We start from the raw sequence: 25611 nt of genomic DNA, 5'->3' as shown, positions 1-25611 counted from the left end.
TCATTTTTAAATATAAGGAACCACTGTTCCTTTTCGGGACAATATTTGTCTGTAAACATCTCTGTCCAAATGAAATAATCTGTTGTCCTCTATTTGCACTTCATTATCTGGCTTCCCAGTGGGGGCTTTTTAAACTGTTTTGGATACCTAGGCCAGTATACCAGAAGGGGATGTAAAAGAAATAAATTAGACAGCAGCAGCATCCTATTAACCTTCATCCAAAGAAGATCCTAAATTACCTTTTGATCCAACATCTAACCAGCTAGGCAATCTTTTGCAACATCCTTTATGTCCCCAGAGAGGCTTGAATATCTCCTGAAAGAGTGAGTCAGTTTTAGATAAACTGTGGTAAAGCTACTGGAGCAGGTGTCATAACATGCCCCACATTTTTGTAGAGAAATTGTGAACATCCCCCTCCTTCCTTTCCATTTCAAGAAAGACAGCATTGCTTACATGGAAAATGTAGATTAAGAAAGTATGTAAATATTTCTTTCAATGTGAGATAGCAGCTAGAAACAATGAGAGTTAGCACCATGTGTCCAGCCAGTTCTTCATGGACTACCAATACACTGGTAACAAACGTGTTTGATACTCCAGTACCACTGTATTAGAGACACTGAGTAGTAGAGCACTAGAGATCAAACAAGTTTATTACCTGGACTTGGAGTTAAGAATTCCTCCACTAACATCCTTTGGAAGTGAGAAATCAGTTTAACTTCTTCAGCCCCCACTCACTCTATGAGGAAATGACAAGATTTCAGTTCTTTAAATCACCAAACCCTCATATCTCTGGAGTATAGTTTGCTCCAGCTGTCTTCAGCCTCCAAAAGGATTCTTATGGACTGTCACCAGCTAGCTAGAACAGCCCCCTCTGCGCTATGTTATATTTAGGGAAGCCTAGAGCTTTAAGGTGCTTCCTGATCGTCCCTCCTGTTTGCTGTGCTGAGGGAAACTGAGAACCAGGCCCTAATGTTAAAGGTAGTGTTATTTACATAGCTTATTATTATGTATTTATACTACAGATTAGAATGTTATCTTTGGATATATGATCCATTGTTATATTTCATGTAAAAATATTCTTAGAATAGATTGAGAAAAGCAGGGTTAATACCTTAATTACTATTGCAGAGCAAATGCATTTTCAAATATACTGAATTTCTGTTTTGTTTTTGTATTTCATTAGAAATGTAGATACAAACAACATTTCTACAGACCACTGGTCGATCCAATCCAGCAGTAGTTAGCCTGACTTCCTTAGAGAAGCATCTTTCACCAAAATTCTTCCATTAGTTGCAGACTCGAGGCTTATTGTTATAATTTACTGTATGTTTACTCTCAGTGCTCCTGTGAGGTATTTTGTTTGTTTGTTTTTTCTGATTCCCATGTTTGCTTCATTCAGCCTTTATCAGGCTATTATTTTACCTTTTCATGTCCATAAAAAACATTCCATCAAAGGACACATTTTAAAAAAGAATGAAACAGTTTTCATGTAGGGGTAGGAATCTGCGAAACTTCCAATTCTAGGAGTATAGAGGGTGGAATTTCAGGGGCGGGAGAAGGTGTGCTGCTATAATTTATGGCCTCCATTGAATTGGTAGTGCCAACATTTGCCCCACAGCTACTCCTCAGCTTCCTTAAGCAGAACTCTGATGCTACTGAAGTTTAGTAATTGATTTCAGTGGGGTTACCAACAGAGTTAGGTACTATTCAGCATGAGTAAAGGTGGCAGAATTGAACACTATATGATTAAATAATCAATGCTTATCATGGAAGAGAAGACTTCTTACATGATCTTTGTGCCTGTAACTTTGTTACAAATTTATTTCTTAAATAGGTTTACTCAAAAATTTCCATGTCACGTTTACTATGATCTGTCACTAGAAGTTATTGGTTTAGTACTGATCACAGTTTAAACCATCTATCAATACACTTATTTATCATTTTTGTTGTTTTAAATATTTTGCCTAGTCTAACTATTGAGACAATAAAAGAAAGCAGTGCTTTTTTGGAATCGTGCAGCTTTTCTGGGGTAGGAGGAGTGTAATTTGTCTTGTTTTCGTTGGAAACCTGGTCTCTTCTAATGTGCAAATTAAGCATTTGCAGTGACCTTGCATCATTGAGCTGGTGCAGGCCACTAGATTAGGGAAGAATGTTTCTAAATATAGATCGCTGGAATGCAGGCATCTCTAGAAATGCTATTGTAGATGCTGAGAGTGAAGAATTTAAAAAAACGAAACAAAACTGGGGAGGTATAAAAAAATAAAGCTGTTCAAGTATAAAATAAAATGCTTTATATATAAAACATCAGAAGAATAGTACACAATACAAATCTGTAAACTAAAAGGCAAGTCTCACAGTTTCATGGTAACTGCACTTGTATTTCCCTTTCGTGGTCCACCAAAGGCACCCACTTTAGGCTCCGAACTCCTCAGTTATCATCTCTCGTGAGCAGAGAACACTGCCTCCTGACAGGGAGGTTCTTTAAGGTGGCACAGTACCCTGCCTATACTGTGGCATTCACAGCAAGCCAGATTGCCTAAAAGTATATGTTTGCTTTCTCTCCTGAGCCTATAAACAGTGCAATTACCAGTCGTTATACGTTACCTCACAGCTCTTTCTAAGCAAGCCCACTTATTCTTCAGGTAAAATCATTACAAAGAAACATATTAAAAACAATAAATGAACCTGGCATGCTATAAAGCTTAACAGAGGTTACCCCCAACTCCAACCTTCTGATCTGGTAGGTGTCAGTCCTTCAAAACCCATAAGTGGATCTTCCCTGTGTTTATAAGTTTATAATTGTCTGAGACTCAGACCCACCAGTTAGCAATTCAGACCATTCTTTATACAGCTTGGGCCTTTGATCTCCACTCTCTGGGAATAGGTAATCAGCACACAAAGACCAACTCCACAGGTGGTAGCTTCAAAAGGCTGGGGTTTTGCATAACTGGAAGTGGGAAGTTTGCAGGTAGCTAAAATATAACAAGAAAGATGTCATTTCTTATGGCTCAAGGAATTGGAAAGGTACTTGATAGTACTTCCCATCATATGCCTATCATGAAGTGTTTACAATGTGATAGTTAAACGGTTTGTAGATTGGTGGCCAGGACAATGTACTCATCTGTTATGTGTTTAATCATAGACACTTGTACAAATGTGACTTGTGCATGTTTATTCAATGCAAATTCCATACCTTTCTAATCCACTTTTGCTATATCTTATTATACATCGGAAATTGCAGTACACTATAACACTCAACTACATCCTGGATACTACTAGGCATAAACTGGCTTGAAGGACACAGTATGAATTTCTTATTAGCCCATGAGGAATCAGGTATCCTTATGACAGACAATTAAACATATGGCTTATAAAGCCCAGACTCACTATAGCTTAATTGTTCACTATACATGAACTTCTCTCTATGACAAATGGTGATTTTTAATTCTGTGGCATAAAGTTAAAAAAAAAAAAAAAGTCTTGAGGAATGCCAGAATTCACACTTACACTAGATTAAAACCAGTATTTCCTGATTTTGCTTTGCATGTGAACATGTTTACATATTTCTAACAGCCATTGTTTCTTCATCATGACTATTGATGTTCTTGGTTATAAACCACATTGCAGGGATGCTACTAATGCTGCTGCTAAATCTGCTGTGACCAGGTTAAGAAGTAACTGTTTTTGGGGCATGGTCTGCTAATAGGTCAAGTCGGTCTAGCTCTGCAAACACTCCATTAAAGTCATAAGCACATTAGAGCCAGAAATAGGTATTTTAGCTACAACTAGTGTTGCTGTCTGAGTGGCCTTTTATAGCTCTCTTGTTAGAGAAGATATTTGTAGTTTGAGTTGTGTAGAATAATTTCTCCTTCCCTTTGAGTTCTTCCTTAACTGGAATATCTCATGGACTTTTTCCTTTCTCCTTGCCCATCTTTTCTGTTCATTATACTTTTTCTGAGGTGGTGGGTTGAAAGGAAAGTTCTGTACTCCTGGTAGATTCAAAGATTTTAGGCCAGACAGGACCACTGTGATCATCTAGTCTGCCTACTTGTATAGCTCAGGGCATAGAACCTCTCCAAAATAATTTCTAGAACATATCTTTTGGAAAAAATATTAAATCTTGATTTAAAAATGGTCAGTGATGGTGAATCTATCATGACCCTTGGTAAATTATTCCAATGATTAATTACCCTCACTGTAAAAAAAACTTTAGTTTGACAGGTTCTGTTTTCCATAAACCCATGTTGATTTGCATTAATTACATTACCTTATTTTATTTTTTTATTAATCAAGTTCTGTAACAGCCCCTCCATTGTCTTGCCTGGGATGGATGTCAGGCTGACAGGCCTGTAATTACCTGGATCATCCCACTTACCCTTTTTTAAAAATGACACAGCATTAGCTTCTAGCCTTCTGGAATGTCTCCAGATTCCAAGACTTACTGAAAATCAGCATTAACACTCCAGTGATTGTCTCAGTCCAGCTCTATTAAAACTGTTGGATGCAAGTTTAATATAGTTCTGTTTTTTGTTTATAAGAAAAACATACATCCCCCCGCTTCTTATTGTCCTTAATTCTGCTAGCGATATATTTCTCTTGTGTTCCTTTGCTTTCCTTATCATTTTCCACAATTCCTTGCTTCTGATTTATATTCATTATCATCAGATTCTCTCCCTTTTAAAAAATAATATAGCTTTCTTCACTTCCACTGTAAATCAATTTTTTTAACCAGCACTCACTTTTTCTTCAGTTATGGGATTGTGGCTTTTTGGGCATATAGTAATCATGCATCTTGCATGATTCCTAATTAACATTCACATTTTTTTGATTAAATTCTTCCTCCAAATGATTTGGCTCATAGTTGTTTTCAGCTTTGGGAAATTGGGTTTATAAAGCACCAACTGAATATAGATTAGGTGTGTTGCACAGATTTTAAACTGACATTAGATTGTGCATATGAGTGATATAGATGGTACAGAGCTAGCAGTACTTCTGGCTCTTCTCTGGTCTCTTTCAATGCACCTCTCAGTTGTTAGGCCCGGACCATCACGCTCTCAGAGTGAAATCCTGTGCTTCTCCCACTCTTAAACCAAGTTCCAGGCTACAGTACTTTGAGGTTTTAACCATACTTATCCAGCAGGCCCAAATGAGTTTAGTATTTGCAAGTGTTCCCTTTAGAAGCTTGTGACCTGTGGTTAATATTAATACCAGTGACCAGACACCTTTCTCAAACCAAAGTATTGTTTAATCTAAACCATAGGGAGGGGGGCGGAAAGCATAACATACAGGTAAAGGGATTTTTAACACAACAAAAAAGTCAATACACATGTCTGTCTTAGCATCGGCCCTCCCATCCTGTGGTACTGGGCCATGCAGGGCTTGCTTCTTCAGATCTGCCAGTGGAGTTTGTCTCTGTTAAAGATTCTTGACAACTGCCTCCCGGTCCCCCCCATACTCCCCTCCACAGATTGACTGTTTTACTGTTCAGTGTGTCTTTGATTCTCAGCTTTGGCAGAGCAAGTCTTATATAACTTTGGCTGGAGCCTAAAAGTAGCATCAGGCACTCTCTCTTAATCACCCCTGCTGTGTTTACTGGGAGGTTGATTATCTGGAGTTATTTGTTTCCTTTCTACTAATTTCCTAACAGCCCTGCTATTTAAACTAATCCAACATATGCACACAGTTAGCATTCCAATGATCCAATATAGTCATACAGCAACTCTCTCAAATGGCCAGGTCATATACAGTATTCATAAATAATTATAGACCGACCTCATGTCCTTCAAAATAGTTATGTATTAATAATCTATTGTAAGTAGGGATGGAGATGGTACAACATTCTAAACTAAATTAACTTGTGATTGATCTGAAAATATAGATGACATTTAAGTTTGCTGACTTGAAAAGTGAGCTTGTCAGCTGTGCACATACAATATGCACACACATACTTGTGCCTTCACTTTTGCAGATGCAAGCACCTGCTAAAAGTTCTAATGCCTGCACAAACCCTTTCAATAGTCTTAACACCTGCACACATGCCAGGCATTAGTTTTGGTAACCATCGGGTGCTGCTAGTGTAAATAACGATGCTTGCTAACTAGACTACTTAAAGGGCATGCACAAGTGTTGACTGGCAGGCAGAAAAAAATATATATGCACAAGTGAAGGTCAAGGACTGAAAATTCAAATGGAACAGTAAAGCATTATTTTGGGTAAAGCTGTGTGGAGAAAGGTAATTGTGTTTTGCAAAGGATTTTGATATTTCAAAATTCAATTTCATTCTAATTGGAAGAAAACCAACAAATTCAAAGTTCTCATGAAAGGGAATGGAGCCCTGGCTCTGGGGCAGTCTATTTAAAGTGTGTGGACATAGTTCCTCAGTAAATTGCACATCAGAGGCAGTACCATGTGGAAGCCAGTAAAAAATAAAATAGGTGAAATCCTATTGAAGTTAAATGAGAGTTTTGTCATTGATGTCAATAAGGTTAGGATGTCACCCAATTAATTAGATTATTGGGGTAAATGTCTGAGTATTCCAGGCCCGAATCCTGCCCTTATATCCGTAACACAAAGCTCTCTACCACGTGTGGTGAGTTAAGAGTTTGAGGAACTGGTATTCTAGCAGCTCTTATAGTTCAGGTCACTCAGTCAGTTATCTTTGGGAAAATGTAGCTTTTAGGAGAATCTGAATCTTCTTTCTTTATATTACAGCAGATTTCCACAGGGCCTTGTTTGACCAGAAATGGATGTTTTTTCTTAGCAAAGAATTTGTTAGGCTTGCATTACATTGCTATTCGAAACAGAACATGAGCCGGTTTAATGACTGTAAATTAAGAGAGTTTGCAAGAATTAATTTCTGTTATTGATCTACATATGTGTAGCCAAGGGGCAGCAGACTGGGCAAAGAAGGATTTTTTTGTACTGAATCAGAGGTACAAAATCTTACCCTAGATGATATCATGTTGATTTCTGAACCCTTTTGTTTAGACTTTTGTGGCCTGATTTTTAAGAATGGTTGAACATACTCATCACCCATAAACTTCAGTGAAAATCAGACCATTATATTCCAAAACCAAACAAGCAGTGTGTTCATCCTTATCTGTAAATAATAGAATGTTGGTTAAAATTGATAGTCAGATTTTCCATAAATACCAACACGTAACAGGGAGTATTACTCCAGGGTTAATACTTGAACATGACATTCATAAGAGGCGGTAATTAGCCCTCTTCTTTTGGACATGTTGAATCTTGTGTACTGTGCGTGGCTATCTAATGAATAATGATAGTAGTCCCTATCTGGCTACTAGTTGGTGGTCATCAGGGCCAGGTTTGCAGGAGGCCAGAGACTGGATTAAAGTAAGGGCCAAGTAATCAGAAAGAATATATTACATTACAGCTAGCAAGCAAAACAACCAGGAGAGAGCTAGTGTTGCTGGGGAGTGTGTGTGTGTGTGTGGGGGGGGGTGATGGTGGTGGTTTAAAAGAGGTCAGAGTGCAGAAATGGTTGGGAATACACTGGGTTTGGGGAAAGAGGTAGCTAGATGGGTTGAGAGTCAGTCCTGAGTTTCGAAGCATGTTGGGCCACAGATGGAAGCTGAGAAACAACTCACCTTTTCTTTAGGATTACATTTTTACAAAACCCATCCATATCATGGAATTGGCCCATCCATAACTTAGGATTTATAGGTGTAAGGAACAGAGTTGAATGAATAATTAAAGATTAATGATTTATTAATTGAATTTATCCTGTCTTTACCTGTTCATAGAATATCCACAAACCGTTTGGGATTTTCTTGAATTCATATTTCAAATTTATTTGAGTATATTTTTTGCAATTTTTTCCCCTGTGTGGACTGATAGTCAGCAATTCTCTGTAAATATTCAGTATGTTTGAGCATTGTTGCTTAATTGCGAATGGATCACATACATTGTAAGAGATTGTTTCTGTTTTCTGATTGGATTGCATTTCAGGAGCAAATACTCTTGTATATGGTTTTCAGTTAAATAGTTTTCAATGAATACTCGCAGATGGAAGTTTTGGAAATTTGTATTAAGTGAGCTTGTAAAATTTGATAACATTAATATTTATGGAAAGCAAACATGGGCATGGACATGGCTAAAATTATTGAAATAAAAAACAAATCAAATGGATATTTGTGGAAAACTTTTTTTAAGCATTAGTTGTCCAGACCTAATATTAAAATACAAGTTATATAAGTTCAATATTAAAAGTAATATCACATACAAGTACCTACTAAGATGTTCTTCAATAAAATACTGAGAGCATGAACTATTAATCTGAATTTTAAAAAACCCAGCAATTTAGCTTGTACCTATGCATTCAGATGTTAGGGAAGGGGTATTCCTCAGTCTTATTGTACCACCTGCATGGAAAAATGCTTGGAAAAATGGCGGTGTTATAAACCTCCCATTCTCCTAGTGATATTTTTCATATTTCTAAATTGTGTCAGTATAAGATCTCCGTATACATAATGGAAATTGTTCATTTAACGTATTTAACATTTGCTTCTTAATGAAGTGGAAAGCATGGCTTTTCTGCTGTGGTGTGCAATCAGTGTCATGCCTTACCAGACAGATGATGTCTGCAATGTGCCTTTTATTTTACTGAGAGGCATGACATAACATTCTTGCAATTCCTATTACACAATATTGCTGGATCCCATACTCATGCTGCAGGTCCATGTCATTTCTGCACTGTGTTGGGCTGGGTTTTTTTGGGGGAGTGGTGATTTTTGTTTGTGTTTGTTTGTTTTAAAAGTTGCTATTCAGATACCACACTTTTATTATCGTAAATCACAATCCCAACCGTGGACACAATGCTTTCTTTAATTACTAATATACTAATAAATCAGGAAAATTGGGAAAGACCCCATGCTACGGAATGTAAACAACAGGAAAGCATATGATGGCATGGCTGCAATAAATAATAGCATTTTTACTGCTATTTGTTTGGAAAGACCGGAATAAGTCACTTGGGGCGGTCATGAACAATGCTCTCATTCTAAACTTGTGGCAATAAAAGCTTTGCAGCACCTTGCACAATCACATCTGTACAGGGACGTGCACAGGGATTTAAATGTGACTACTTTTGAAGGGGCACTTTAAACACTGCCCCCTCCCGCAAGTCCCACCTCCTCCCTCCCGCCCCCCATTGTCCCAAGCTCCCTTCTGCACGCCCCAGGCAGGCTCCAAACACTTATTGGAGGCTGCGGGCGAAGAAGGGTGGGGACCCAGCTGGCTTCTCTGCACCCCTGCTGGCAGAGCTGTGCTGCCAGTCCAGCTTCCCTGCTCCAGGTGCCATTTAGCAAGGCTCAGAGGGAGTGAGTGCTAGCTGGAGTGCCTTTCCCAGGCATGTCCCTTCACGTGCGCTCAGACCGACTCCCACCCTGGCAAAAAGGGGGAAGGATGGGTTGGCGGAGGGAATCCCAGGGTGGAGAGCAGGGAGCAGTGTCAGAGATGATTATTGGAGGACCCAGGCCCCTACTTGATTCCCCCCCTTTTGTGAGTGCTTCTGCGTCTATATTATCCCTCACCATCTATTTTAGGCATTTGTCTCTAAAGTGAGCAAATAAGAGACATAGCTGAATTTGTGCTTAAAAAAGTGAGAATATGCCTTTTTAAAACATGATTCATGCAACAATCTCATATGATAATAGTGTGCACGTATACAGATATCCATTAGGCAAAAGAAAAGGGCTTAATTAGTGCTTTGGAGAATATTTGCTTCAGTAATTCTCACTGGAACATTGTAGAAATATAAAGGACTTTGATCTGCTATGCTGACAGTGCTATCCTACCGCAGATAGGAATAATCTGAGAGCATCTGGGACTTTACTACTATTATCAAGACTTTGGACAACATTTCAAATTGTTGTGTTTTTTGGCACCATCAAGTTTAGAAACCACTGTAGTATCAATCTTAATGGAGATGTACTATCCATATATTGGTATTTAAATTGCTTCCCTTTTCTTGATTTTACTGCTTCACAAATCCTTTACACTGCAATTCTGTTTCAAACAATAATGATATCCACTTCAGGATGACACAATGTACTCTGTTGTTTTAAGAGTGGGATTAAAAAAGGGGAGAGGGGTTTATCAAAGTGTTTTCATGCAGATTTTCAATGCTGTAGGAATATATTATGAGCATCAATAACACTAAATGCTTACTAAGTGCTGTGTATGCTGCTTTCTTTTTAGCATCTGGGAGACCGATGGGCAGCAATTTGTAGATGGACAGAGGATCGTTGGGTCCTTCTTCAGGATATTCTTCGAAAGTGGCAGCATTTTGCTGAGGAGCAGGTGAGAAGTGTTAGCGATTTATAAACCAGAACATTGTTCAAAGAATTGCACTCAGAATGGTCTTACTGAAGGCTTTCCCTTATCTTAATTTCTTTCAGTGCCTTTTTGATTCCTGGCTTACAGAGAAAGAGCATGCAGTGAGCAGTATTCATACAACTGGCTTTAAAGATCAGAATGAAATGCTTACCAGTCTACAAAAGTTGGCTGTATGTATTTTCCATTGTTTGGTTTTTTGTTTTGCTTTCCTCATTCGTGAGTCTAATGACCACCTGTGTTTAGCCAGTTGAACAGCTTCTATGTTTCTTGGGGTGACTGGTACCTGGAGAGCATGAAATCCTCAACTGGTGCCTGACCTTGCTTACCATGGAGATTATCAAACAGCTACATCGGTGCCCCTTGTCTTTGCAACCTTAACAGTGTTCTTTTAACATATTTTTGTCATATTATATATACATAATATATATAAATTTATGAATATCTATTTCATATATATATATATGTATATGTATGTCTGTATATATATATATATATGCATATATAAAATAAAGATACACAACTTCAGTTCAAATGTAGTATGTGTATTGTTTATTTTACATAAATAAAATAGGGCACAAAAATGTTAACACTATTAAGGTCACAAAGTCAAGGACTCAAAAACTAGGAAAAGCCAGATTTCAGGGTGCCTGTACAATCATAATTCAGGCCCCATGTGAGTATACATAATGATACAGTCTTTAATTACGTGATTACATACTATTTTTGCCCCAGAGGATTCCTGCTGTATTTTGTGAATGGGGTTAATTATTCAATATTCTTTTTTATCCCACTCATTCAATGGATAGGCCTTGATTATATTTATTGAACATCATCAAAACCCAGCACAGAATACAAAATTGTTAATTTCCTCCTGGGTATTGTTTTATGGTTCTCTCACCATAGTATCTGAGTGCTCCTCAAACATCAATGAATTTATCTTCATAAGCCTCCTGTCCTTCCACCAGGTCAGTGCTCTTTTCTGGAAATCAAGAACATGCAGTTCATCATCTTTATTACGTGAACATATTGCTTTGTGTTCTATAACTTTGTAGGTCGGAGTCCTCTAACCATGGCCAGGCTTGAGACGCTTGCTACATCTGGATCTTGATATGTTTTGATTATGATGGTGCTTTTAAAAGTAAAGAAAAGAAGAAAAGAAAGGAAAAAAAAGAAAATAGACTGACAATTCGTTGTAATTGAATTGGACATTGGCAGAGAAGAACAACTAGGATTATCAGGGACATGCAAAGCCTATCTTATGGGAGGAGACTGGAAGAGCTTGGCTTGTTTAGTCTAGCGAAAACAAGGCTGAGAGGGGATATGATTTCTCTATGAATACATTAGGGGTGTAAACACTAGGGAGGATGAAGAGCTATTTAAGCTAACGGCAATGTTGGCTAAAGAACAAATAGATCTAGACTGGCCATGAATAAATTCAGGCTGAAAGTTAGAAGAAGATTTTTGGTTGTTGGGTTTAGTGTGCAGATGCTGGGTGCGTGTTGGTGGCCTGTACAGGAGGTCAGACTAAATGATCTGGTGGTACCTTCTGACTTTAAACTACGGATCTTTGTGTGCAATAATTTTAAAAATTAAAATTACTGTGCATATAATAAGTTGGAGGGGTACATTTTCACCTCCATGTTTATGGCAGTGAAAGTGAACAACTGCCATTATTGTTAAAAGGAATTGTGCAAGTAATCTCTTTCTGTGCACCCACTATTTATTTGAATATATAGAAGCTCACTGGTGCAAGGGTAACATGACTTCTCCTTAAAGCTGAGTTTTAACAGTTTAAAACTGTGAAATTTTTCAGCCCACATGTTACTGCTGGGTTAAAACTGCCTATCCAGTTAAAATTATTAGATCCATTTAAGTTATATGAAATAATAGTAAGAGTATATTTTGTTGTCTTTGTCTCTGGTGCTGTGTATACAGAAATCTTTGTGGCCTTGGGTACGTGAACATTTTCTGGTATTATTACAGTAAGTTGTTTCAATAATTCTCTGACTTGCTTAGAATTCAAAATACGTTGGCCTCACTGTGAACAAATTAAAGGTATTTTTTAATATTTTTAAATCTCACTTTTGGATTGTTTAAACTAATGATCAGATATCTGGCAGCTGGTCCAAGATGGATGATAAATATCCCTGCTGATTTAGGCAGTGACTAAGAGTTCAATGCTCCTTAAAATATTTCACAGTATTATACTCAAAACTCTGGCCATCTGTTATCATAACCTTAAGCAGGCATAGCTGTGGATACACGGTGCTAAACCTTGGTGTTCCTTCTGACAAAAATAATTTTCCATGGAGTGATATATATGCTTTTAGTGGATACTGCTAACGTGAATGACAGTATAGACTCTAGAAGGTAGTCTTTGGAATTGTAAAGCTTTTACTTTTACTAATGCTCATTTTAAGATTATGCCCAGGCTTTTACTTTATCACAAAAGGATTCGGCTTAAGTTCCTTTACATTTTCATTTGTTTCACCAGAATTCTAGTCCTGTAACCAGTAAGTGAGCGGTGTTTGAGTTGTCAGAGAGTTGAGTAAAGAGTTTTAATGTAGCCTGGGCCAGCCTGAGGTGTTGCGGAGTCCCTTTGTGAAGACAAAGTCCAGCAGCATAGCACATTTGGGGTTTGGCAAGCGGCCAGAGAATAATATGGTTTGTCTCAGATTCTGAGGCGCGAGGACATCCATAGTTTGCAAGAGTGATGAAGAAGTCTACTTGTCATTATTGGTTCCTGGAGGGTTGGGCCTCCAAGTTCATCTTTCCTGGTTGGTTGAAGATGTCATGTCAAGAATGAGAGATTTTCCTTTGAGTAATGTTATCGAAGATCCGATTAATGGAATATACATGCATACTTGTTAAGTAGGTATCCTCTGGAAAGCATTGTCCATTGACCCCACCTGCCTTCATGGAGCTGAATGTTGGGACCATTAGTAGATGAAGGATCCCACCACCAATCATACCCTTATTCTTTTTTTTTTTTTTTTTTTTAAATCTATTGGCTGGTGAGCCAGAATCAGTTGCTAGCAGCTGTTGATTTTTTATTAGATGAGACTGTATAGACATCAGGGCCCAAGCATAATTTTTAGGGCCCAGTACAAACTTGTAACAGGGGCCCCCTCCCACACACATCACAATCCCTCATCCCATACATACAATCTCATGAGCCATGACATTTTTTTTCCTCATGGTAATGGGGGTTGCAGCCTGTGCCAGGCCCCTCACGGCCTCTGCGCCCTGGTAAAGTGTACCCTTCTGCCCCCATGTGAGGGCCCTGATGGACATGTTTTTTAAGGTCGCTTGATAATTGCCATAGTTTTTACAAGACGGCTGAGGCTTTCAATATGGAATTATCCATGGTACATTGGAAGTAATGCTCCCTTTTCATATCTTTGAGCTATGGTGCAGACAGGCAGAGTGTCCGTGCCACTGAATGACAATAGTCTTTTAGAATTAGCACCTGTCCTGTCCCACCCGAAATCCAAGTGGCAGGTAGGCTGTGTTAGGTTTATATTTTTATACACTCATCCTGCACCAGGTTCTTTTGTTGCTGTTGCAGCAATCTAAGGAATAGTTGATCATCCTTCTCTTTCTCCCAGTTTAACAAATATCATGAAGATGAAATTGAATTTCTCCATTACCTTCCAGATGAGAATATACTTCTCCTATTGTTGGACTGTCTTCTGGAGAAAGTAAAGAAGTGATTGTTGTGTTCTGTCATTCAGATGCAAAGTATGCCCTTTATTTTGGCATATAACATTTTAGGGCACATCTACACAGCTTGTGGTAGCAAGCCTCCGAGCCTGGGGTGACAGATCTGGGCTCACGCTACCGCACTAAAAATAGCTGTTTAGATGTTGCAGCTTGGGCTCTGAAGCCTAGGGAGAAGGGTAATGTGAGCCCAAGTCTGTCGACCTGAGCTCAGAGATTCATTACTATAGACTGCACTGGCTATGTGAAAGTACCTTTAGACTCAGCCATTTCTTCGATGACCCAACTTTGCAGGATGACCTGGTTTAGAAGTACAAATGGATGTGAAGGGTCTCCCTTTCTGATGAGGTCAACTTGTTCAGGGAGACAGATAAGTCTGTGGAGCAGGACACACAAATCAGATGTACACTGCATTCCTTAGACTTGTATTAAAGGAATGGAAATGGATTTTAGTTACCTATGTTAGGGTGTAGTCCTCTTCCAACAGAAAATTGCTGTATCCCTTCCTTCCAGTTTCCAGGGGTTATTGGGAATTTCAAACAGGACCAACCACATATTCCATTAATAGCTCCTACTTGGGCACTTTAGTTTGGTTCCCAAATCTCCAGGTCTGGCGTCAGAACTTCCAGTCTAACTGCTAAATCTTCATCTCCTCTTGAAAGGTGAGGGTCATTTTCTCTGGCCAGATCCTTAAGCCTGCCAGCATCTTAGAGATGCTTGGTGATCTTGTTAATTCATTTGGATTCTGACTGTTCACTAGAAATTCAATGAACTCTCCTGAAGGGTCTTCAGCTTACAGTAAGGAAAAACTCTTAACTTTAACTTAAGTGGAAGAGGTTATCCTTGTGAGTCTCCTGGGGTGCAGTCTACACTATGAAACAAAAGGTTTATTCTTACCTCATGTTAGCTATAACACATTAGGTAACACACTAAAATCCTGGTGAAGACAAGGCAGTTTGTAGTTTTCACAAGTTAGCAGATCGAGGTAAACATTGGCATGGTTGGGAGAAGAATCCTAGGCTTCATCTTAACCTGCAAACATGTTAATAGTATAGCTGTCTTATCTTCCATACAAATTTACTTCTTGCTAGTTACCATGTGCATCTATAATTTCATATCATGAGGTAAGAAAGCAACTTTTCCCCAGTGAAGACAAGGCTTTGGAAGGAAAGCACTGGATTACTATTCAAAGTAAACATTACTTACCAATACTTTCTCAAACAGATCATCAGTGTGCATCTAAAATTCCCTGTCCCCACATGTTCAGAGACTGAAATAAAGATTCTGCGTAAATAAAAGGAAATGAGAGGTTATTATATGCAGTTTATCTATCTACAAGTCCTAACTTTATATTCCATGTGTATTTGCAGCCGTATATCTGACTACTTTTCTAAAGGGTTCTGACTTACTTTCCAAGGGTGCGTATGCATCCCAAGAGTTGGATCGCCTCACAGAACTACAGCTAACTGCAGAAAACTGTATGTGTGTTCTGGGATGGGATTCTATCAGAGCAGGCCCCAGACTCAGCTCTGTACCAGGCAGGCAAGAAAAGCAATCTTTTATATTTCACAATTATACCACTCAACTAAGTTATTTAGTTTTTCCTATAATTTATATGTACTTTATATTGTAGAATTCCTGTTCAGATAAAGCCCATCACAGCAAGTAGCTGCAAATAGTCTGGTTTCACATAATTCATTCTGTATTAACATATACAAGCTTGCTTCATTTAGCATTAAATCTCTTTCGGGACCCAATTAGTTTAAAGGTCATGTAAGAAAAGCTTCTTAGATATTGCTATTTTGCACATAGATTACCAGTGAGCTTGTGTTTCCTAAGACTATTTCTAATGTAGCTGGGTATTTGTCCCATCTCTAAAACGTTTCTTTAACATTAAAATCTTTGTCTTATATAATTAATGATCTTATTCTCTATACTCAGAACTCAGGCCTTTTTATTTTTTTTCCCTATTGCTTGTTGACCATTCCTGCCACATCAGTGCAATGGTGTCGTTGCTTCACATTGTTTAATATGCTAAAGGGTGATGTAGAGGGCACCTGAGGCCACACTGAGTTGAGTACCTGATGGCCTAATGCAGGGGTGGCCAACCAGCGAGAGACAAAGAACCGCAGTTACCTTGCCCTCAGGCAGTGCATCAGTTTCACTTCCCCTCGTCTCTACCCACCACTGACATTTCTCTGAACAAAGAGCTGCATGCGGCTCGCAAGCCGCAGATTGGCCACCCCTGGCCTAATGGATAGAGTTTAGGCTTAGGACTTGGAGAACCATACAAAAATTAATTTTTCAGCTCTGCGAATGGCCTGCTGGGTCACTTCACCTCCCTGTGCCTCGGTTTCCCCATCTGTAAAATGTGGATGATACTGATGTCTTTTTGTAAAGTGCTATCAACACACATTAAAAGTGCTATATAAGAAGGTATTTAATAATAATAATAGTGTATAATTTGTCCCTAAGATAAGTATTCCATTAAAATATATTTGAATCCCTAAAAAGGGGTTCATCCTAATAAGCATATCAATAAGCAGTGACATCTATGTAATCAGACATATATAAACAGTAAATCATCCCAAAGTCCTAGGTTCCTTGAGCGAGTCATTCTTTCAATAGATACATAATTACAATATGTTTTGTAGCAGCCACCACTTATCTGAACAGTGATGAGCAAAAAATGATTGCAAGTGGATTTAAAAAAAGTAAAACACCTAAACCAAATAACAAGTGGAGGAAGTACATTAATAATGGGGGAGAGAAAACCATTTTATAAAGGATAGATTTGAATATAGGAGCTTTCTACTATATAGTTATTTAAAAAAAAAACATAGGTGTATTCCAAATAAGCTGCTGAAAAATGTGGCTGAGTGGATGTAATGACTCATCTATTATCCATAATATATTTACCCTAGAACAAATTGTGCATCTGTTGTATATTGATGTTTTCTTTACCTCATAGTGGGAGATAGAAAATACAGCATTTGTGTTGATAGGAATATTTCCTGCCTTATGAAATATAACTAAAGGGGTGGTCAAACACATTCTGTCAGGTTCTAGGTTATTGAAAAGGTTGGGTGATAGGTTCTCCTTGCTATGTGCTCATCCCTATCATGCAAACAAGTGTTATAAAAAGGTGCAGGCACTTTTGATGAAAGCCATTGAACTACGTGTTCTGACTTCAAGAAGAGTTCTTTGCAGTTCAAAAGTTGGTCCAATAAACGATATGACCTCACCCACTTTGTGTCTCTAATTGAATTACATGAACTGTAACTCAGTACAGAAACAATAATCTTTGAGTGCTTGACTGTCTTGCAAAGTAGGCAGTTGCATTTTCTATCAGTTTGTTAGTGTTTTAGGTCAAATCCTGAGAGAGAAAAATCAAAACTTTGAAATTCTCCTCCTTTATTGGTGTGCATTGATACTTTTTTCAGATAAGCAAGAGTGAAAACCGAAAATTTCTCAGTTGGTTTAGTCACAGGCCAAGTGGTGTATAATCCTTAGCAATTCAATTACAATGCTGAGTCACACTGTGACAGAGATTCAGTAATTTTGTGGGTGTGGGGCATCCTTTTCTTGTCTGAATCCCCTTCTGTGATGGTGCCTAATAGAGACTTGGGCCCTGATTGCTTGCTGACTTGCACCTGAGGTAGCCATTTACACCTATGCAAAGTGGATGTAAAATGCACAAAATAGGAATTTTCCCCCTCACTTTTGTCGGTGGTAGCATTTTACACTCACTCTGCACAGGTATTAGCATGTCATGGTGGTTCCTAGCCCCAGTTGGTATCACATAGAAGTGCAGGTTGCCATTTCAAGGGCAGTGGTCAGATGTTTTCATGGTGGTTTACAGTTCAGCTTCTGCTGCCTATGTGAGCCAGTAGGGTAAAGTCTGTGAAGCCTCCCAGAAAATTCAAAACACTCCTTTGCTGTTTGTGTAGCCTGCCCTTTCTGCCAGGCCTGATGACGTCACCTATTCTCATGGTTTTATGAGAGGGCTGTTAATACAGATTCTGGTATTTACTGTTTCTAACATGAGTATTTGTGGAGTTCTGAATGGCACAACAGACTGGATGCTTTTAAAGGTTCGTATTTCTTTCCAGGGGGAGTATATATATTGTGGCTTATTTCAAAGGCTCCTAATATGTTTCAGGAAGATATCTGAGGCCAGATTGTGAAATCTCTAATTGTGATGAATAGTACTTTACATGAGGATTTACTTCTGGGGGAATTCTACGCCACTGCACACATGCAGAATTCATGTCCCCAGGAGATTTTTTTTCTCCACAGAATATAGATTCTGAGGGAGTGGCTGCAGTCACATCTTTTGAAAACCAGGGGGTGCCAAAAAAGAGAGCAGCCAGCGAGCAGAGAGGCTACATTCCTCATAGCGGGGCCAGATGAGTCAGCATGGGATGGAAAGAGCAGGGCACATGGAGCTGCTGGGGGTCCCAGTCTGGGGTTCAGAAGGGCTAGTGTAGAGGACAGACTTGGCGCAGGCTCAGGAGCTAGTGGGGTGACAGCATTAAGCCAGGGTCTGAATGTGAGGGGGCTGCAAGGCCTCGGGGACAGGGTGGGAGATAGGGGTCTGCAGGGACACATGGGGATGGGGCAGATGTGCCTGACTGAATGGGAGAAGCTAGGGGTCTGCCAGGGTCTTCATGGGGGGAGGCTTCCCAACTCCCTAATAATACCTGTCCTCAAAAAAAAAAAACCCCAAAAAAACCCTGTTTCATACTTCTCCCACCCACACTTATCAACCCTCCAGGTGTTCACTCCCAGGGCCCTTGCTTCTCCATCATCTCCTCTGTTACCCCTGACTCCCCAAGCCTTTGCACTGCTTCTGAAGGTTGCAGGAAATACCTTTCTGTATTGTAGTTTAAAGGAGTTACTCAGAGTTCTGTTTTAATATGCATAATAAGGAATCTACTTGTCAAAAAAACCTGAATCTTATTTTCTGTATTGTTACAGACGTACTTGCTGACAGGTATTTTGAAATAAATTACCAAAATAATTGAAACTAGCATGATTATATTGTGTTATTTTGACAAATAAAATATGCAGAATTTTGCAGAATTTTAAAATATTGTGCACAGAATTTTAAATTTTTTTGGTACAGAATTCTCCCAGAAGTAAAGATTTAGTCCCTTTGAACTCAGTGGGAACACTCGTGGAATAGGGTACTATATAACTGAATAAGTATGTCAGAATTTGGTGCTGGTAGGTACAGATAAATATGTGGACAGCGAGTGTGTTGGGGCAGAGTTCAGTAGCAATATAACTAGTAGAAATGACTGGAAATTTTCTGGTGGAACATTTTTCCATCAGAACATGTCGATTCATAGAAATGGAAACATTTCATGGGAACATGGCAAATTTTATTGAAACTTCTGAGGGAACTCAGGCAAGTTTCCATGGGATCCTGAGAGACCAGTGGGAGTCTATATAACTTCAGAAACACCAAAACATTCCTGCTGAAGGGAACATTTCAGTGTGTCTGAAACATAATATGGCAGCATTTCACTTTCCTGAAAAATTTCAAGGTTTTGGCTTTTAGTCCTGGTTTGGATGAAACATTGTCTAAAACCTCAAAATTTTTTTGCAGAAGTGAAATTGTTTTCTGACCAGCTGTAATAACCAATATGACATAAAGTATAGCAAGTTTTGGTTTTCAGACTTATAACACCACCTGAGCCATGCTATGATGTCTGGACCTGCACCACTTGTTATGTTTTATTGCCTTGTAAAGTAGAATGTGTCCATTCCACTATGTCAATCTTACCAGCAACTTTTGTTATAACAAAAATCTTGAAGATAGGAATTTATATGAACTATTGTTATCTATATTCAGTTCTCTATGGCTTTCTCCATAGTTGTCAGCAGGTTGTCTGAATGGTGTCTGTTTTTTAACAGATTCTAAAAGGAGATCTAGAAATGAAGAGACAAACAATGAAGAAACTGAGCTCACTCATGCAGGACCTCCTGTCAGCAGTAAAAAACAAAACAGTGGCTCAAAAGCTGGAAGATCGGCTGGAAAACTTTGCCCAGCGTTGGGATAGTCTTGTGCAGAAGCTGGAAAGCAATTCTAAGCAGGTTTGTCATAACCATCATTCTGTCAGCTGATAACAGTTAAATGCTTTGCCAGTCAAATGCCTGAAGTAGTTTTTGATGCTATTTGTCAGACCCTTTCAAATCTTTTCATGGCTTCTTTAGACAGGATTTTTTTGTTTTTTGTGGGGGTTTTTTGCTAAAATTATACTACCATAATTTAACTATCCAGGATGTTCTTTTTCTCTTTATTTTTAAATAGGTGGTTTCTTCTTTATAGGTTATTTGCAAAAGAGAGTATTGCTAAATGTGTTCACGGAGTATCCCGTTTCACAAATCCTGTAATATTTTTTTATTTTTTATTTTCCAGGGGTTTAAAAAAAAAGTGTAACCCATACAGCTTGACCATTCCTTCAATATTAGGCTTGTTAACTCCACAATGGAATATGGTTGTTAAGGACATTAGCCAGTTAAATACACTGATTTTATTTATATTCAACTTTGCAGGTTTCCTTAACCACAACCCTGCGTCTGTTTATTTACTGTACTTACTCTGATTTATAGATATAAAGAGAGCCTGTCCCAGGCTTCAGGTGCTTGAATAATTAAAAATAGAAAAAACTGAATAGCCACTCAGCTTTGTGCCAGGACACATATAACAAACATCAGTAACTGGAAACTAACAATAAAGCCTACATAGAGACCCCCTCCACAGAATCCCAAAGACCATATGTCTACATACAAGTCAGCTTACCCAAAGCCTTAGAAAAATAGTTAACTTTATAATATGTCCTGGAGGTCAAAAAATGTAGATTATTTCAGGCTGGCGGGTGAGAGGAGAGAGTATTCCAAACTTGAGTGGTCATCACAGAGAATATCCTGCCTGCAACAGCCCCCTTTCTGTTAAACTAAGTAGGCTCAACTCGACTGCCCCACTGATTTCAATCTGTGGCATTGCAAACAAGGAGAAATTTACATCCTCATGTAGGCAGGTTTCAACTGATATAGGCTTTATAAATTAAAGCCAATACCTATAAATCCACCTGGAAACCAAAAGGGTAGTCCAAATCATGGCACATTAGTATCGTGCTCATAGTAGCTTGATACATTACTATGCATTCCACACCATAATTTATTAATGGATTTAAGGTAGCCCTGTATAAAATAATATTGTAAAAATCAGCAAAGCCATGAATCACAGTAGCAAGATCCATATCAAAGAATAAAAACTGCAACCTCCTGTACAGATGTTAAAAAAAAAAAAAAGTTGCATTATTCCCTTCTACTCTGTGATCATTGAAAAGCAAGTGTGGATTTAACACTTCAAAATTGTGAACTCAAATGGCAAGTGGTAGACAAACGGCTTCAACTGTCAGGGATGATATAATTTGGCAGAAGTTCTCCAATTGTTTTCTTTCACCTACCATCATCTCAGTCTTGACTGGACAGTGCCTCAGCCAATTTATCCATCTTTTTGTCTCATAGCAACGCTGAGCAAGATGCTTTCTACCAGCAACTAGGATGGCGAGAAGGAGATATAGAACTGGGAGTCAGAGTCCTTCAAATAATATTGCATGGCAAAATTACGTATATTAAATTCCCCTTGTTTTTATACTCATTATGTTGGCCACATTTCTGTTGAGTCCTCAATATTAGCTGTATCCTAGCTTCCTTTTGCCACATGCCCTCTCATGATAGCTGTATAATACTGTTGCTTACCACCAACCCACCCACTTCTGGTGTTGTCCTTAATAAGTATCAGAACTAATTCAATCTATAGAGCCACTTAAAAATTAACATGAAAACTAGAGCTAAATGGAAACTGGAATTTCTGTTCTGAGGGAAAGTCCAAAATTACGATTTTATTTCATTCCAAATTGGGGGTGTTCCTTATCTAAACAAAATGTTTCGTTGATTCATTTTGACATTTTTCCCATTGAAAATTTCATCAAAACTGGACACATTTCCACAAAATATTTTGATGAAATTGTTTTCCAATGGAAAACTGTTTTGAGCAGCTCTATTACTTATATGTACTGAAATTATCAATTTTTTTTTACCCCAAAATGTATACAACTAGCATACATTTAGAAATACTAATATTGGATTTCCTGGAAACAGGACTTAAGGTGACCAGATTGCAAATGTGAAAAATCAGGATCGGGGGAGGGGAATAATGGAGGGGTGGTGTTGATAGGGTCCTATATAAGACAAAGTCCTTAATAATTGGAATGGTCCTGATAAAATCAGGACATCTGGTCACCCTACCAGGACTCCATTGTAATTCCTAACAGTTCAGTTGAGTGAAAGATATAACTGTTTTTAACACTTTCTGCCTCTATAACAGCTTACATCTGAAGTTCTCAAAGCCCATTGCAAACATTAGTGAATTAAGCTTCCCCAGGTAGATGGAAATCTTATTTCCCCCTATTTTACAGGTGAAGAAACTGAGCCATAGTGGCTCTGCTTACAATTAACTTTTTCTGAAAAATTTCCACTGAGTTTCTAGCACCAGTGCAGATCTACTAGGAACCATGAGAGTGCAGACCTGCTGTTGGAGTTTTTACTACCTCGTGATCTAGAAGCTCAGCGCTAGAAGCCTGTGTACTTTACAACTTCCACTCTTGCTAGCACCATTTCTGTTCCTCCAGTGTTGCTAACATTGGGATCACTGCACTAATGTAGATGATGTGTTGGTTTCTCACACCATTTTCAATAAATATCCTTTGAGCAGGTCTAAATGACTCTATGCTAAAAATGCAATGAGAAACAGATAGGCCAGGTACACTAGTGTTCCCAAATTTGTTAACATTGGTGGAGCAGAACTTATATTATCAGTGATGAGAAGTTTTTTCAAAAATATCCCTAGTTTGGATAATTCCAGGGACAGTAAAACACATGTAGGTTACACAATGAAAAGGATTAAATGTCAGGCAGGGAGGTAATCTAGAAATCTGAAAGTTGAGACAATTAAGAAAACAAAGGAAATATAAAAGTAATATTGAAATTTATGGAAGAAGAAAGCTAATGTTAGCTACTACAGGTTTGTTCCTTCCAGTGTTGCAATGGATATAGCTTACAGGGGTAAATTCTCTGCCTCCTAATGATTAAAAAGCGCATATTTCAGACATGATAATTAAATCAGATTTGTTAAACTTCCTGTAATGATCTGGATCACCTGTGATCAGCAGCCTCCTTCCTCCAAGGTAAAATCCACAAGTCTCTTATTTTGCCCTCCTCTAGTGTTCCTAGCAATTTAGTTGAAGTAGACAAAATTCATTTGGAGGATGAGTAAAGAGTAGAGCAAAGTGAGGGAGTGGAGAAGTCACAATTGCAGGCAATTGCTAGTCCTCAGTTAGGCAACATGAGTTAAAATCATCATTTGTGCTCCACAGAGTATGTAATTATAGAAGCTGAGAATTGTTTTTACTTCTTGTTTATTTACATTGGGATCCAACTTATAGTCTTTATCCAGACAAAACTCCTGTGACACAATTGAGCTTTGAAGACACAGCTTTGAGTTTGGAGCTGCATTGGGGGTACACAACCTCAATATGGAACTGCAAGAGGCAGTGAGTAACAGGCTCAAGGCTTCCTGGAACTACTAGGGAGTACATCATCTGTCTTTTAGAGGATGTGACAAGCACTTCCCTTCAGCTTGGGGTGCTTTGCTGGCCAGTACAGGAGTGGTGGTGAGGGCCTGTTCTTGCCTGCTACTGTCCCTGTCTCTCTAAATGGGTGGCTAGGGCTGCTAGTTGTGCTAGCCAGGACCTGAGTAGTCTTTACACTCAGGGGATCTCAAGGCCAGCAGTTATGTGTGGCCCTGAATGGGAGCCATCCTCCACTAGCGAAATGCATAAGTGTACTGCCTCCATCCCCTAGCAAAATACATGTGTGCTCAAACTTCTTAAAATGCTTCTAATTTCATAAATATCTGTGTTAAATTTCAGTAATAATTGACATTCTGACCTCTGAGATCTTACAACATATACACACAGTTATAACTTTCCCCAGGAGTTTATTTTCCTTTCATAATACCCATTATGTATCCACAGTTAATGAACGTTGAACTATAAATCTAGTTTAAATAAATTAATTTCTGATTAAAATACTAGAAACTAGGCATTAAACTGAGAAAGACCCAAATTACATGTACTATATTCAATTCTTCCAGAAAGTAATAGATCCATAGAATGACCATTTAGTATATCTCAAACTATGTAAGTCCTATAAACTAAACTGAAAATCACTGTCCTAGCTGCTCCATTGAAAGCTGCAGTTCATAAACTACAATAAATAAATGTTGCCTTAATAGTTTATTTTTCTTTCTTTCTTTCCCCAAAACACACCAGTATTGAAACCTCCCTAAAATATTTGTTGCTATATATATGCATTTAAGACACACAGGCCAAACTTTCAAAACCATAACCACAATATTTACGTGACTAAGTGCTGGGCACACAGTTTTTGTAGGCTTAATTTTGGAGGTCATTTTGAAATGTTGGTTGTTTACTCTTAGTTTAAAAGGTGACTGTTGTTTCCTCTTTTCTTAATGTTCCAACCCCCCACCATTGATACTTTCATGTTCCAGGAAAACAAAATATGGTGGAAAGGATAACACTTAATGTAATCATCTATTCTATAAGCTTTCAAATGGATAATACTCTTTTTGCCAACATTGGGCTCAATCTTGTGAGCCAGCAACATGCTGAAGTCCAGTTTACTTCAGTGGAATTTCTGTGAGCTGAAGGCATGAAGGATCGGGAGCAATAATAAGTAAATATTAAGAAAGATGCTTCATTTTTGTGTCATCTTCATTCAGCAACTACCACAATTTCAACTGGTAGCTGTTGAGTGTTCTTAAAAGGAAGGCACCCAGGGTAAAATTTTCAAAATCACTTTTCAAATGAGACTTGGGCTGCTGAGTCACTTAAATACTTCTGGAACTTTTACCCACAGTGTAATTATTGTGTGTTCACTCTCCTTGCCGTGCACAAAAAGCTAGTGGGAGGGAGGGGGGTCTGATGAATTCAAGTAGTCTGTCTTAGTAAAATTAAATGTCCATGTTTAGCCAACAAGAAAACCACTGGTGATAGATTATGTTCTTAAAAGATAAAACTAGGCCATTAGCTGGGAGTTTGTAATCTGTTTGATCACAAGAGGGGGAAGAGGTAACACAGAATAGTCTTCTTCATGTTGAAAGTTAAGGAGAAAATATAGCTGAAGCTTTATGCAATTACTTTGAATTCCTTTGTAGTCAATAATAATTTCTTTCCAAAAAAACCCTTGTGCTCATAGTGGATGAATGAGGATAGTTTTAATATTAATATTAATATTAGCTGCTTCCCCCTACTCGCCAAGGTGTGAGATGTGCTAAATAAAAATTAACTTATTAACAGAATAATAAATTAATTGAAAAAAAAGTTAGTTTAAACTTAATGATGCATAGTAAGACACCCAAAAGTCAGGAAATGT

General features: G+C 38.3%; 1 protein-coding gene across 23 annotated transcripts in view; it reads left to right on the top strand.

The window, feature by feature from the left end:
- The window catches only part of DMD (dystrophin), a 1854857-nt gene that overhangs the window by 718225 nt on the left and 1111021 nt on the right, over positions 1–25611 (top strand). For all 23 annotated transcript variants that reach the window (XR_010919130.1, XR_010919131.1, XM_067545076.1 and 20 more), the window contains 3 exons: positions 10222–10323; positions 10422–10529; positions 20002–20181. Coding sequence is in view for 21 of the 23 variants with exons in the window: in XM_067545076.1 (XP_067401177.1) it covers positions 10222–10323; positions 10422–10529; positions 20002–20181 (390 nt within the window). In the remaining 2 variants the exon portion in view is untranslated. The remainder of the gene's footprint in view (positions 1–10221; positions 10324–10421; positions 10530–20001; positions 20182–25611) is intronic.

Source organism: Emydura macquarii, unplaced genomic scaffold (assembly GCF_026122565.2).
Source record: "Emydura macquarii macquarii isolate MOO-44397 ecotype Brisbane River unplaced genomic scaffold, CSIRO-AGI_Emac_v2 contig_1043, whole genome shotgun sequence".
Lineage (NCBI taxonomy): Eukaryota > Metazoa > Chordata > Testudines > Chelidae > Emydura > Emydura macquarii.
The sequence above is the reverse complement of the archived record's forward strand: the minus strand, read 5'-3'. Positions and strand labels throughout refer to the sequence as shown.